The 13,854-nt window shown below is 40.0% G+C and overlaps 1 protein-coding gene across 1 annotated transcript in view; it reads left to right on the top strand.

The window, feature by feature from the left end:
• The first annotated feature begins 572 nt into the window (after positions 1-572).
• OTOA (otoancorin) overlaps positions 573-13,854 on the top strand; it is a 38,372-nt gene continuing 25,090 nt past the window's right edge. Inside the window, 10 exon segments of the mRNA XM_062634110.1 lie at positions 573-3,598; positions 3,889-3,917; positions 4,010-4,040; positions 4,134-4,161; positions 5,070-5,157; positions 6,632-6,763; positions 7,845-8,080; positions 8,298-8,401; positions 11,000-11,106; positions 11,556-11,695. Coding sequence (XP_062490094.1) covers positions 3,520-3,598; positions 3,889-3,917; positions 4,010-4,040; positions 4,134-4,161; positions 5,070-5,157; positions 6,632-6,763; positions 7,845-8,080; positions 8,298-8,401; positions 11,000-11,106; positions 11,556-11,695 — 974 coding nt within the window. The 5' untranslated portion in view covers positions 573-3,519.

Here is a 13,854-nt window from a genome sequence, read left to right as displayed (position 1 = left end):
TGAACAAAGTAAGCTTAAATTCAGCAGGGTTGGAAACCCACTTAGTTCTGCTGAATGTACAGAGTAGCCTTAAGGAATTGTACCTACACCTATACTTATAAAATCAGAGTTCCTTGCAAAGGAAAGGGTGCAGCGTGCCTCAAGGAAGGGGCTTCTTTTTCTTTCTAGGCCTTGAAAGTGCATTTGTGTGCAATTAATGTCGTATAGCCCATGCAAAGAAACTCTTGTGTCCAGTAGTAAGTTAAATTGCCTGAAATACTTCAACATATCATCCAAGTTCAATGTCCAAATTCATTACTCCCAGGCTTGGGGAACCCGCCTTGTCCCTCTGCTGTCCATGTCCTGCTGTGGGTGATGGTACGATTTGCGCTTCAGTGGTCTCACCAATGTGCCATATTTTACCCTGGAGATTAACGAAACTATCTGTTCTGTCAAGGTGGCACTGGGTGTGTTGCATCACAGGAAAAAGATGCTGTGCAAAGGCATGATTTGGTCGGAAACTTTCAACAAAAACTTGGAACAACTTCATCTCACAGAAACTGCAGCCCCCTTTCACTGGGTGATCCCAGGTACAGTCAGCTTGTATTCCACTCTGAGGAGCCCAGGGCCACCTACCCATGCCTGGGGTAGAAGATGGGAGGAACAGGGTGCTGGGAAGCACCAGCCTCGCCCTGTGTTCCCCTCCCTTCCGCACCCCCAGCTTGTTGAGCCCTCTGTCTCAGGAGGGGAAGCCTCCTCTTCTGCCTGCCTCTGAGCACCCCAGCAGAGATTTCCGCCTCCAGTCTGGCTGAAGGTTGGGTGCTGCCGTGCAGATACCTGAGGCTGTGAGGCGGCGCTGGCCCAGTCCCTGCCCCCTGCTCTCCGGGTCTAGCTGGAGCCGCCCAGCTCATTGCACTGCCAGCGCAGGGAAGGAGGTGCGCACAGCACAGGTAGGTGAAGTGCTGTGGGGTCCTGGCTCTCCTCAGGAACCCACCAGCTCACTTTTCTCTTCTGTCTGGCTTTTATTTCCCTCTAGCACTTTCCAGCCTGAACCCCTTGAGGGTTCCCTCACTGCATATAGTGCTTTTTTCCAGAGGTGCTGGTAGCTTGGCTGCAAGGGGGAGGATGGGCACTGGCTGTGCAAGGGCTTATCAGCAAGATTTCTGGTTATGAGGTTAGCTTTCTGGTTATCAAGCCTCAGATAAGGCAGCAGCTACATTGGAGTGAGTGATAAAATGTCTAGGATTTCTTTACATGGCAGAGCGACTGTTCAGGGAGCAGGAGGAGAAGGCGGTCTGGGAGCTCCTCATAACTGGAGAGTTCTGTAAGGGTGACATCTCGGAGATCTGATCATAGCATGTGCTGCCATGGTGCAAGGAATGATCTCTGGGTAAATACTGGATGTAATCTGCAAGAGATCCCCAGAGCATGATTTGGGATTGTCTAAGAGCTGCAGTGGACTTCAGCAGACAGACTTGTTTCACTGCCAGAGGAACTGTTTCATCCCGCAGATTGTGTTACCAAGCACGGCTATTCCACAACAGACTTCTTCTGCACCTGCCAATTGTTCACTGAAGTTAGTCAGGATAAAAAAGCACTTTCTTAGCATTTAATCTCCTTATATGTTAGTTTAGCATGCTTTAAATAAATTATACTCCCCGATCAAAGTGAATGAATTAGAATAAACAAATCAGGATTGACATTTGTAGCATAATTTAAACTATGTGAAGTAATCAAACCTTACTGCAAAATTAATAGGGCAAAGTCAGAAACAAACACAAGAAAGTTCATTGTCCAGGAAACCAGATACTTCTGAATGAGAGACGTACTGTGGTGCTCCCAAAAGAATGGCTGAAAAGGGTTTCAGTGTGTGCAAGAACAGGACAGAGGCGATAGCTTCTCGAAGTCTTAATGTTTAAATTTTTCCCCATCTGTCAGTTTGCGTCACTTCTGTTTAAAGACTGAAGTTAAATATTTGTGCTAGACTGAAGTATTGCTAGAGGCTGTTAAAAAGCATCTTCACAAAAAAGTACCTTGCTGAAACATGAGATTAAACAATCTGTAAAAGGTGTTCATATTTATCAGATGTTCAGATCTGTAACACAAGCTCTGGCAGAGAACTTTTAATTAAAAAAGAGAGAATGGATCCAAATTCAACAGCAAAAGGAAATGCAGAAATTAGGTCTCTTCAGACATACTCTTAAAGGAAAGGGAGAGAAACTGTAACAAAGTCATCCCAGTGTCAGAATGCAGTTGGCCAACAGGGATCTCCATGTAATTTGTTAAAACTGGGGACTAATCCCAGTGTAAGAAGCTGCAATCTGCAGAGCAGGGCATCATCTAATACCTCACAGTCACCAGTCTCATGGCTGGTCAGAGGGCCAGGCTGAGGGTGCAGAGGCAGAAGATCCTCTCTGCAGTAAACTTAGTGCAGTGTGGATTAAAGTAGCCTGTGGTCCTCGGCACTGCGGAGGGCATGTGGATGCAGAAATACCTGCATCAAGATCTGTTCAGTCTGTGCTTCCTTTCCATCCCATTGCATTACTGCAGTCTGCATTCTTGTCCTTCAGGAACTAGACTGAAAGAGACAAATTCATTTCATGTAGGACAACTGTGATACTATCAGTCTTTTCTGATGAGAATGAGACACACCTTGATGAACTGCTCCAGGTATCCCATTACTGCTCTTCCAGCTAATTTATCTTTCAATGATCTTCATAACAGCGATAGCAAGAACTACTAAAATATGTATTTCCATAGAAACTATGTCCTAGCTGATGGTGAAAAGTTGATTCTATGTTTGAGAGTAGGACTTTCATCCATCTAAGTAAAGTGGCATGGTCTTGAACTCCAGCCTTCCCATGTGTCACTTTCCTGCTGTTTCAGAAGGGCATAAGGATATTGCCCTCTTTATAGAGTGGCAGCAGTAGGGAAGAGGAGCAATCCTTCACCTTCCGTGCCTGGAGCACCCTGCAATGCTGTGTGGTGAGCGAGAGGGCTGGACCCTCCAGCCATTTGAGTTCAGAGACCTGCAAATGGAGGGTCCCTGACCTGGTCTGCAGTAATTGTGCAGGCAACTTAAGCTAGAGAAAGCTTAGGGTTTGTTTGGAGCTTGTTTACTATTTCTTTTTTCGCTCCCCCAATTTCTTTTCTATTTTATCTGAATTTAAAAGGATTTGTTTGCTTTAACAAAATTGCATTTAAGTAATACTGAAGTGTAAAGTGGGTTAGTAAGTAAACAGTGCTTCTAGGAAGGAAATTAAAAGAGCTGCTTGGTAAAAGAGAAATAAATCTGTCTGCACATGCACACTTGACAGACTTGTATTTGCATAAAATGTATCTCTATCTTGGGAAAAGACCTATATTAAAAACTTGGGAGCAAGCACTTTCAGATCATTCTGATCTCTATCTATACTCCATAGCTTAGTCTGTCTCTGATTTATAGCTATGAAAGTTTTGTGTGAGTACTGCCTTTTGACTGTTCTTTATGTTTTCCTTTTCAATTTAAATATCTTCTGATTTTAATAAGCACTAGAAGAAATGTCCAGACTTTTGAAGATATGTTTCTTATTGATGTCAGTGAATCATGCTGAGATCATACGCAGTCGAAACACTGAAGGTAAGACCAGATCTCCTGTGTGAGGGATGTATTTTGTGTGGATGGAAAAAGCTATGTGTAGTAAAATAAATGCAGTACTATTTAGTAGCTAAGACTGTATTCTCTGCTCTGTTGACTTCATGGAGCTCTGTCAGCAAAGAATTTAACCAAGATTGCTTATTATTTAGCCCTTTTTTTTCCCACTGTTTTTATGTAAATACCTTTAATCAAAACTGCATTCAATACTTATAAATAAATTAGATGTGTATATATAGTTTTGATCACTGCAGTAACAGGATAATCTTTTACAGATTTGCCTCCATTATTACACAAAGCTGTGGTTAGTATTTTTATTTGATCTCTCTACTAACATTTTGTATTATAATCTATAAATAATAATTTATTACATATATTTATGATTTTTTTTCTTAGGAGGAAGTAATAACTGGGAAATATCTGAATGGTAATATACAAAATTGTTCCCACTTATACTTCTAAAAGGAATTAAAACTCAATATCTCACCATAACTTTTTGTGTTCCATTTTTCATGTGCAGCACTCCTTGATATATTTCATTTTCAAAGGTAATGTATTATTCTCACCATCTTGATCTTTTGGTATTATCTTGTGCTTCAGATACGATCTGTTTCATTTACATTGAAACTGAAACATTATGGATAGAATAAAATTGCCATGTATAATTACTTTGGTTTAGATCTCCTGTGAGGAATATTTCCTCTTAACAAGGGAAAAAGATGGTTTTCATAATGAAGCAGGAAACATACACAGAATGAGACTGAGAATAAACATCAGCTACAGTTTTCAAATGTTCTGACAATTAACTTTGTTCATATGTTTCAGAATGGCTTCTTAAGGAAATCGGGTGCAGTTCCAGCTTTCTGTCCATCTCCCTCTTTCAGTCCCACTCCATCCCCCATCTCTCCCACTTCCAGCTCCTGGTGACTTTTGAATTATTTGCTAATTTTGTCTAAATTTGAAAGAGCACTATGAGCCTCAAAAGCAATTTCTACTCCTACATTCTTTGAGAAAATCAATGGCTGTGTAAAGAAGACACACTAAAATTAATGACTCCGCTGAGGAAAAGGAAGCAGACATTAGTCACTGTACTTTCTTTCTAGAAGTAGATCAGAAGAGGTATAATGGGTGACAGGAAGCACACCTATGGCTTCGGAGTAGCCACAGCACAACTTGTCTCATGTCTGGAGATGGTACTAATGGCAACACATTGGAAAGTAGAGATCATTGTGGGTGGTTGTGGCATTAGATAAAATAACTTCATTCCCTTCCTCCCTGAACTGTGTGTTTTCTTTGCGTTAAATCAGTTGGCTATTAGTCTAGTTAGGCCAGAAAGCTAAGTACTCGTGTCATTATTGTATTAGTAGTAGTGGGGTTTTTTTGTTTTGTCTTGTAATCTGCTATTTTACATGCTATGTTACTTTGCTGGTATTTTTGGTCCTGTTTTCTGTTACAGTTCTAATGTCTGGACAGCAGATATGCTTACAAAAGTCATGGCATATTTTCATGCACAGGAAGTTATGTTCACTCTTAGCAGCCTACAGGTTTGTGCCATTTAAAAATGTTATTTAAAAAAGCAACCTATCTCTGTAGCCAAAATTACACTATCAGTAATAGCGGTAACTAACAGATCTACAGTGTAGCAGATAAGTATGAAATAGGAATAGGGGCTTTGGTTGTCTTTTTCCACTAAGATTGCAGGGGTATGGAAGGCAGAAATAATAGTAAGATTTTTTGCTTTTCCTCTGATAGAAAGCAGATGTTAGGAGTTTTCAGATTCAGCTATTGTTTCTAAATTGTAAATGAGTGTATATACATGCTCTTCTCCCCAAAATGGCAGGTTTCTCCACAGATTTGACTGTGGAGGTAGTTTGTGCTGCTTTGGATGGAATGAGAGGCTCCAGAGCATCCTACAAAATACATTCACCTTTTAAAGCTCCTCTGATCTCTGTTTCTGTAAATTGTCAGTGAGAAAGTGGTGTAGGAAAGAGTCATTGTTCTTCATCCCTGGTCATTATGATTAGCTATGAGCTGGTTTAAGTGGAGCTGTAGCCTGCTAATCAAAGCCTGAACCCCTCCATCCTCTCTACATGCGCACACACATGCCCTGAAAAAGGTGTCAAATGTGTGCCCTCTGAGCCTCAGGCATTCCCAGAAGCCCACTGCCATGTAGCTCCACAGCACATGAACCCTTTCCCAAGTTGTATTTCACTGTCACAGCTCAGCCAAAGCTACATGAGACTACCATTGCTTCTTCCCATTTGATTACATTTATTAACAGTTTAAGGCTCTAAGCATGCAGCAGGGACCTATCTGTGTTAATATTTGTTGGTGGCAATGCAAGCTAAGCAAAACCAACAAAGAACAGTTTCAACTCAAATTCCAAATTAATTCTGAAATAATTCTGTCAGGAATTAGAAGGGATTTTACTCCAGTCTGGTGCTAATGAGCCTTCCAGTGTTTTCTGTTCCAGTGTTAGAATTCCCCTTAGATATTCAAAATAGGAATGAGATTGTTACCTCTTAATGCAATTTGATGTGAGAGAATTTTTGCCTTACAGCCTGGTACAGACTTTTCCTCCCGTCTAATTGCACATTTCCTTCCTTTTTTTAAGTAATAGTTGTATGCACGCAGTACCTGATTTTTATTTTTTTTTTTTTAGCTCCTTAGAAGTTTCATTTTCACAGCCCTGCTGTGTGAAACAGGAAAATATTATTACTCTTGGTTTATGAAGTGAGAACCTGAGGCATCTGTGTTAAATGATTCACTTCAGAGGACTCGCTTGTGCCACTTGGCTCAGTCTAAGAACACGATTTAAAAACTACTGTCTTTCAGAATTACATTTAGATTATTTTGTTTACTGCTTGTGTTTATAGTTGTTCTAGTTGTTGACAAAACAGCCAATACAGGAGGTAAACACTTAACCCTCCTTAAGCAGAGATTTTCAGGGAGTAAAAGATGCCCCTAGTACAATAGTATGAGTTTTATGTATATTATGCATATTTTTCTATACTCTAGATGTCCATAGAAAGTTACCTGAAGAACCTCTTATACCAGCCTAGGCAGCTACTGTCTGAATTTCAACAGCTTGATCAGCAGCAGTTCCAAACTGCAATGAAGTATCTCTTCAACAGCAGAAAGGACCATCTTGTAAGTTACTCTGCACTTGTGGAAAAGAAAAGCTGCTGTCAGTGGTTCAAATAAATGGGACAAGGCCAGACTTGGGGTATTGCAGTTACTGAGTCAGCTTGGATTAGATTCCAGAGGCCTCTCTCCTAAGGCTGGACTTACTTAATTCTTGTTGTTTAGAAGTTTGATGCCAAGTCCAAGTTGGATATATGGATTTTCTCTGCAATCAGTGGAGAGAAACACATCTCCAGGGAATGATTTACCTTCCTATACAGTATCTAAAGTAGGTAGGACCAGTTGTTCTCAGGGAGTACCTGCTTCTCTTCAGTGGCTAGAAAGAGAGCCGTAATGACTAAAGAAGACGAAATTACTTATTAATTAGTTGTGGGAGCATGCAAGCAAATTGTTAGACAATTTGGAGGAGAGGCAGTATAACGTCATTCATTGCCTCTGTGATGTGTCCCTGTGTGACCCATCTTGAAAGTCTTGCTCAAAATCAGTGAGTGCCACCCAGGGAGGATTAACCCTGCAGAAGGAATCTCACTGCAGGGGTGGGATCACAGCCTGGTGTGTGAGAGCGCTTGGCATCTTCTCTGCTAGGAGGAGGGCTTCCAGTGTGGGTATCGCTGAGGGCAGAGATTAATCTGGGAGAACTGTAGTGTGTTTCGCCAGGCAAGAGGTGACTGCCCAGACCAAACACTGTATAATCCAGTATTCAACATAATCAAATTAGTATTATTATTAAACATATTAATAAACATAGTAATTATTCAAACAAAAGTAATAATGAGATAATTCTCATTCAATTCTGATATTATTTCATTTTCCAAGTAACTAATTCTTTCATGAGAGCACACACTATAACTTGAGCTGTTTGGATTATTTTTATGTTTTTCATTTTGATTTTGTCAAAAGATTCAAGCTGCTGTCTGGGCAATGCCAGAAACAAGTTATCTGAAGGAATGCACTAAACAGTAATTTGCAGCTATTTTTCATGAGAACAGCACCATACTTTTTATAGAATGCTTTCTGTTAGGCCTCAAAATTAACAATATACTAAATTAATCATAGAGTTGTTCTATTAACCCTTTGTTGCTTGCAGGAAACGGGAAATATTATTCTTGATTGGGACAAAACTAGAGAGAGAATATTTCAAAGCCCAGGAGTAAACAGGACCTTGTTCCTTATAACACTGGATAAATGCTTTCTGGCCCTGAGTGCTCTGGACTGTGTGGATATCCTAAGCCAGGTTTTGCGTGTGTCAGTGGTGAACTATCTCCAACCTGATGTCATTGGGAGCCTCCCAAACATTCTGCCGGAGGATGCTTTCAGAAACTTGTAAGCCATTTATTTTCCAGACACAATTAAAACTAGTATTTGCTGACTATATATACTTTTAAACAGAGGTTACTCTGGTCTCAGTCTATTGTCCAGATACTGCTTTCTGCTTACGTGTGGCTGTTTCTAAAAGCATTTGCCCATGTTTGTGATTTAAAAAAAAAAACACCTAGATAGTTAACTCATTAGTGAACTAACATGCCCTTGTATCACTTAGATCAGCGGTATTCAAGGACCTCTATGACAAAACCTCAGCAAATACACAGAAAGCTCTGTATGGCTGGATGAAGCAGATTCTACAAAAGTCCTATAACATGAGTGGTATGTTATGTACAAAGTGTTTTCTACTTTCTTATCATAAGAGAAAAACAGTCAGCAAAAGACCTATCCATTGTGTTGAATGGGTTCTCAAATTTAACACAGGTCTGTATAAGAGTAGCTGTCCTGAATACAGTAAACAATATATTTGGTATTCACAGCAAATAGTTCTCTAAAGATACTTGCTCTTCATCTCTTCTGCACAGAGCTATACATAAAGTCTGTCTACTACTCAGGTCCTTTTTCTAAGACTTAAATAGGATACAGTTGTCAGGTACTCTGCACAGCTGTGTTGTTCACTTCTGAACTCTGATTTAGAGTAGAAAATTAGGTCTGTCTCAGAATACATTAGCCAATGCACTGTTTAAAGTACAGCAAATGCAGGATGTTGTGAAAGTTCTATTGCACACGGCACTGACTCATTCAGAAAAGGGATGAGATGATGACAAAGTTAATTAATTCTGATTTTATGCATTTTACCACATCTTTTTGCCTTGTTAATGTGTCTTAAACAAATGTGCCACAGCTGGAACAGCGCAGGACAGGCTCCATGAGGGGGCTGTTACGCAGCAGCAGCACTAATGTGTAAGAGCCAGTACTTGGGCTTTCACTGAACATCCCAGCAGTGCTGTTGTGGGACTATTTTAGACTTTTAGATGTGTATGCTCTTCCTCTTTCCCTGGAAATCAAAAGCAAAATGCCTGCTTCCCTCAGTGCAGCTAAATTTGGCTCCTGGGGTTTTTGCTGTTTCAGATAAGATCACCCAGCTCAGGAGGGACTGAGAATTACCATGCCTTTCTTACGCCTTTATTGCTGCTTCAAATGCAAAGCAGTGCAGATACAGTGAATACTCTCCTGAAGGAACTGTGTGATTGCCAGCTGGTTGTGGTAGTATGAGCTGCAGAACTCATCAGCCCTGAGCAGGCACAGTTGGACTGCTACCAGTGTCCAGGTTGGCAAGTCTACAGCTCACTCGAGTGTATCTGCACACCACTCATCACAGCACAGGGCGCAGGACAGCAGAGGAGGCCTGCAATAGTCTGATTCATTCACTTTAACCTTTTACATGGATACCACTGGGATCATGTGGGAAGGGAATCAACCCCCTGCACAAGCAGCATCTTCCTCTCTGTAGTTCAGCAGAAAAGAAACTTGAAAGAAGCCTCATATTTGTGGTGCTTACAGGGCTACCTTCCAGGCATTTTTGCTGGTTTTGGAGGCAGAGGGCTCAACACCCTGTCTCTGTTGTGCAGAATGCAGAGGGCTTCCCCATCATGCTGCATCTCCCCACTGTGCCAGGCAGTCCCTGCAGCTGGATCACTGGGCTGGCAGGAGATGACATGTCTTAAGAGTCAAACCTTTTAAGAAATGTCTTTGTCGCTCAGTTACTACATTTCATATATTAAACCCACAGGGGTGTTCAGAGGTGAAGCATGCTGGTAGCCTTGCAAACCCGGGAGACAGTAACTGTTGAATTTTGTACCTTATTTAAAAATTTAAAAAAAAATAGTTTTGAGGGATGACTGTTGACTGTGGTTGGTAACTGTAGGTTTGTTCTACTAAAGGCCACAGTTAACATGCTTAAATTGTGCTAGTTTTTGATTAACTTTTCTATCATCTCTTTCAACTATCTTAATGTTCCTGGTAATGGGAGGTAATTAAGGCACTTAAAACTGGAGGCATGCCAGGTCTGCCAGGAGCATCATCTCATCTCAGCTAAGGAACTTACTTAGATCTGTGTTTTAAAAAAAAAAAAATCACTTTCTAAATGGGGTCTTTCAGCTTCTGATATTTATAGGCTGGGTTTTGTAGCCTATTAATACCAGAACTCTTCAAAGTGCACTGACTTTTATTTTAGCAGAGTTGTATCAGCACTGCTAAGGAATGTGTTCAGAGGTGTCACATGCTGAGCCATCCTGATTATGACACCTTGGAGAAAACATTGTCTTTGTGTCTCAGAGTGCCCACCTAGTCCATATATACTTTTTTCTCAGGGATATTTGGATCTTTATTTCACTTTCAGTCCTTGAGAGAATATTACTGAATGAATGACATTTTTTTAACTGTTATGTGGTATTCTGTATTTTCTGTCAACCTGTTTCCATATAGGTGTATGAATGATTTTTCATTTTCTCCGTTATTGCTATTGCCTATTGATGAAATAAGTGGGATCATCAGTAGTAATACATAAGATCTATAAAGTATTTTAAAGTATCATGCCTTCATGGTGTTCTTAATTGATATATTTGGTTAGGAAAACTGAATTTTAAAAATGCTGCTCCATATTTAATACTACTGGTTTCATTTTTTCTGCCCCATACTTTATCCGTTTTGTACTTTGACAACATAAACCCGTAATGGCTTTCATAGGAGAAAATTTGAGACATTGGAACCAGTATTTCATTTAAATTCAAAAATGTATGGGCTTCTAAAAATGTGGTGCTGAAATCTAGCTAATGGAGGGAACCTGACTCTGCTAAGGAGTTTTCTGATTTGCAGATTTCTTTTAATTATTTACCAATAATAATATACTGAGTACAATATATTTGAAAAATAATTACTTTCTTAACATTGTAGTGAGTATTTATTTGTATGAAACAGAGTTCAATGAATCAACTTCTTGGGTCACTGCAGAAAGCTTATGGATCTTGGGAAGATACATGGTCCATCTCCCACTGGAAGAAATTCTGAAAATTAGTCTCAATGAAGTAAGTAATAAAACATGGTTGGATATATCATTGTCAAGTGATGTCAGCTACAAACAGTATGAACACAGATGTAAATTTAAACATGAGAAACGTTAATATAATTTAGTTATTTAAATATAAAGAGAATCCAAATTGATTGCCACGCAATCAAATTCCATTTCTGGAATTTGAAAGTGCCTATCATTAATATGTAATTATTTGTCTGGATCAGGCTTCTGTGACTTGTACTGAGAGATACTGAGGGGCTAGTGATGAAGACCTTCACGTAATTTGACAGTTTGACAGAGACTTGTTCACTCAGCTTTGCCTTCAAAAATACTGCATTATCCAAATGTAGCTTCTTCCTTTCTCTGTTACATGAATGAAGACAATTAATTTAGTGTGTCAAACATTTTATTGGATGTAATTTTTTCATAATCCTGACTCATAATTTTGTTTGTACTGGTCAGATAAGACTATTCATAAGCTATGACAATGCAACAAAGCAGTTGGACACAGTGTATGATATCACACCAGAGCTTACACAAGGCTTCCTGGAAAGAATAAACTCATCAGGATTTGATATGAGAAACACTTCAACTATCTACAGGCAAGATTGCTTTTCCTTTGCTTTTATGGCTCTGTATGGAGACAATGAATAAGTAAGGAGGAGAAAGAGGAGCAATAAGTAGCTGATGAAACTGTTGATGTGGCATAGCTTTTTCCTTCCAGCAGAAAAATCTAGGCTGAAATCCAGCCCTGTTTAGCAACAGTGAAGAATTGCTGCTTTATGAAAATTTGGCAGTGTGCCTAATTAGCTAATGCTTTGTCTCCTGCTTCACAGTGAGGAGTTGTCTGTAGTATTCATAGGAGGACTACAGCAGTATCTGGGGGTCCCAATCAGAGTTCCATCACATTGTACAGTACAACAGTAAAATAATTTGGGATGGAGGGACATGAGTTGACTTGGCTGTTTGAATCACAGAAGGTGGAGGTGTTTTGTGGAAATCATGTTACAGTTAAGATTGAAGGAGGAAATCTTAGTTCATGCCAGCCAGGACTGCAGGTGCATTTTAAATTACATGGGTGTCACCAGAAAGGTTGCAAAGTGAAGAGATCTAAAGCCTGTCCTGAAGGGTAGAGATGAGCCATGTTTAAATGAATGTAACTGCTATGTGTCTAAGCAGGAAACTGGATTTTCAGGGCAGTCAAATCAGCACTGAACTTACTTTAACAATAACAAAAACCCAAAATAAACTGCTCTTCCTCATAAATACGCAGTGAGCGTGAGCTATCTGTGAGGAAGTGCTGTACTCCACATTTGCATTTACGCTGTCCTATCAGGGGATGTATTTAGTCCCAAGACACCACTGTCTGTGACGTTATTTGTAGTCTCTTTGGGGAATACCTTGGAGTTTTAAACTAATGGAGAACATGCTTTATGGCTTCAGAGCTCCTATCATTATTGCAATGTAATTCATGCACTTCCATGAAATGCTGCTGGTTGTTGGAGGTGTAAGCAAGAGAAGAATTATGCCAGCACTCTAAGTTCCAGTGTCAGAAATCTTAAAGATTATTCTACCACTCACAAGAGGCGCCACATTCTCACAGATGAGAGAAATGTTGTGCTCCATAATCCTTAATATATTCCATTTTTACAACACACTTATTTTATATTACTCATTTTAACCATACTGATGATTTAAATGCACTTTTACTTTAAAGAAGTAGTATTATTCATTGCTGCTAGTCCCAGAGGAGACGAAGAGTTCTTGGAGGCTATGCAATAGTGCATCAGAAGGTAATTATTTCTTATAAAAATGCTGTTATAGATTTTTTTTTTTTGATTTGTATGTTAGTTTGATGATGTCCCATGAATTCTGATGGGCTGCTGAAGCAGTGTTTTATTATATCGCTGAGCAGGTTGTTGTTGAGGGACTAAAGGAACTAAAAGCTAAGCCTTTCCAGAGAATTTTACTTAGCTTGTGATAGTGCTGCAGCGTTGTCCACTGTTGATTTAGTTCACATCTGGACATTAGAGTCTGCTTATACCTGCATTACTGAACTGCTGAAAAATGGAGACTGTAGCAGGAAAGCTGGGCTTTGGCCTTGTCTTTGTAGGTTCTAGTTCTGAGTAAATTCTAAAAACAAAGACTAAGATTTTTCAGGGACATAGGGGTTGATTTAGGCTTCCTACAAACGAATTCATCACCATCACTATGAAGTTTTAAGTCCAGAGAAAGGGATACACACTTCAGACCTCTCTTTGCAGGGCTGCAGGTAATGGCAGTAAATAAGCAGCAGGCCTAAGTCAGAAGGCCACCTACAGTAGGCGCTTACCCTTGATGGCATGACTACTTCTCTCTACCAAGTATGGCTGTGGTTGTGCATTACAGAGGATAATGGAAATGCTAACTTAAATAATAGAGCACTAATACTGTGAAGGAAAATGAGCTCCACTTCTAGTTCATAACACTGCCTTGCAAACTGCTGTGCTGGCACAACTGAGACAGTGAACCTCAGTGCAGATTCTCCAAACCAGTGTTGAATTGGACAGGTCTCTGTACACTGGCCAGTCATATTTTTGATGTGTCATACAGCAGGCTTTGTTTAAACATGAAGTGCTAGGGGCTGTCTAATGCTCTAGCTGCTACTCTGACACATGAATGAGTTATGTTGCATGTGAAATCCAAGCAGGATTCAGAGTTCAAAACATCCCACCAATCCAGGTAAGAACTCAGTAAGCCACTTCTAGTGACTTACTAAATA

The sequence above is a fragment of the Pezoporus occidentalis genome, unplaced genomic scaffold, assembly GCF_034315485.1.
Source record: "Pezoporus occidentalis ecotype Australia unplaced genomic scaffold, CSIRO_AGI_Poc_V1 ctg113, whole genome shotgun sequence".
Classification (NCBI taxonomy): domain Eukaryota; kingdom Metazoa; phylum Chordata; class Aves; order Psittaciformes; family Psittacidae; genus Pezoporus; species Pezoporus occidentalis.
Note: the sequence above shows the minus strand (reverse complement) of the source record. Positions and strands in the feature narration are given on the sequence as shown.